We start from the raw sequence: 1,839 nt of genomic DNA on the forward strand, positions 1-1,839 counted from the left end.
ATATCCCTTTTTCCAAGACTGGCTAAATATCATTTTTTTTCCTTTTGTGAGCTTCCGCTGCGTGTGCAGCGTAAACGGTTTTAGTTTCGATAAAATCATGTATGACAAAGTTGTTCCCCTTTAGTAGTTCTAAAAAAAGTCCGAGACAGCATATGTATATCTTCTAAGGTTGACTTATAACGTTATTTAAACAATGTAGTGATTTCATGATTGCATTACAGTTAATTACCGAACGTCGAATTTAAACCATTCAAAAATTTATAAAAACACTGACAGCTTCCGAGTAAACTGTAACACAAAATACCGAGCTCAGCGAAAACCGCGTTAATTTATTTGACAAACTAAACTGATTACCGACGGCAGTAAATCACGAGTAGCGCGACAAATTCTGAGCTTCGAAATTAGGATCGTTATCACTGACAACATCAATTTGTTCATGTTCATTTTCACACTGTGCTGAACTACTTTTGGAGCACGACGCTTTGGCACAGCAGCACTTTTTAGCCCTTCCATCATTGGACGTAGGGCTCTCCTCCTTCTTTAGCTTAACACGACGGTTCTGGAACCAGATTTTCACTTGCTTTTCCGACAGCTTCAATCTCGACGCAATCTCAATTCTTCTCAGTCTTGACAGGTACATGTTCATAGAGAATTCTCTCTCTAATTCTAAAAGTTGTGTGCCAGTGAAAGCGGTTCTGATTCTTTTGCTGGAATCTTCTTTCATCGGTAAACGCTTTAGCTCCTTGGAGTACCCTGGTAGCAGTTCTTCTGGATGTGCCAGTGGTGGACTTGGCGTGCCGTTCCTGCTTTCACTTGATAGAGATGGCGATCTCTGTCCTTGGCTTTTCGATGGTGATGTAGTTGGTTTATATGGATGATGTAAGTAAGGTGATATGGACTTCTTCCTTCGGCTTACGAAGTTGACAGGTTCTGGTTCTTCAGTCTTTAAATATCCATCAATTGGACGATTGTCACTTGGTTCATACAGCTCTGGTTGACGTGGCAGCTGATGCATCAACGGGTACCGGAAGTTTAGATGCTCCAAGAAAGGCCTGAATAAATCTGGAGCTGTTTGTTGCTGCTGCAATCCTAGGCTTAACAAGTTTAAGCTTCCAGGGTACGGATACGGGAGAAACTTGGGTCTAGTATCCAAATGGTGGTGCATAAGATTAGTATACGCGTGCAGATGGTCACTGGACATGTCTGTCTTTTTGCGATCTTTCGAATCACTGATCAACGTGTCTACCAAAAATGATCGGTTCATTTTCGCTAGCAGTTCTCACTGCGAGTTTCGGCCTGCGACTGGTTACTGAGGGTGAGATGTTCTAAAGTAACAATTACAAAAACTACCCCCACTTAGTGCACCCCATTGTAAATAAACACAATGGGCCTCACTCGAAGCGTTTTGGCAATTATTTGGCCCGTCCCACCCTTTTGTCGGCGGCCCGTCAGCCCCAGTACTAGTTGAATAAAAAAAAACTGTATTCATATGAATGGAACATTTTAGTAGCGATGAATAATTTTGTATGGGCTCCTAACATCCCTCATATCTGTCTCATTAAACTCGATTTGGTTACTGTTTTAGATCGATTTGTTTTTGATTTTAATCATAAATTGCTTACAGTTTTTGCAGGCATAACTGATATTTATTCTTAGGTCTGAAAGGTTAAAAATATATGCAAGTATTTATTGTAATGCGAAATAATAACCTAACCTGACCTAACGAGAACCCTTCTAATGTACTTATAAAATTAATATCAACATTTCTGATCCAGGCTCTACCCTAGATCAAAAAAGTATTAAACCTATTATGCATACTTTGATTGCTAATTTATAATG

The 1,839-nt window shown here is 39.9% G+C and overlaps 1 protein-coding gene across 1 annotated transcript; it reads right to left on the reverse strand.

The window, feature by feature from the left end:
• Positions 1-367: 367 nt before the first annotated feature.
• Positions 368-1,264, reverse strand: LOC120629916 (GS homeobox 1-like). The gene has a single exon (XM_039898999.1). It carries the CDS (start codon positions 1,262-1,264, stop codon positions 368-370), a length of 897 nt encoding a protein of 298 aa, XP_039754933.1.
• Between the last annotated feature and the right edge of the window lie 575 nt (positions 1,265-1,839).

The sequence above is a fragment of the Pararge aegeria genome, chromosome 15 (genome assembly GCF_905163445.1).
Source record: "Pararge aegeria chromosome 15, ilParAegt1.1, whole genome shotgun sequence".
Lineage (NCBI taxonomy): Eukaryota > Metazoa > Arthropoda > Insecta > Lepidoptera > Nymphalidae > Pararge > Pararge aegeria.

What these genes read in the sequence shown, in the direction of transcription:
- LOC120629916 (XM_039898999.1), bottom strand. Translation starts at nt 1,264, where the DNA reads ATGAACCGATCATTTTTGGTAGACACGTTGATCAGTGATTCGAAAGAT.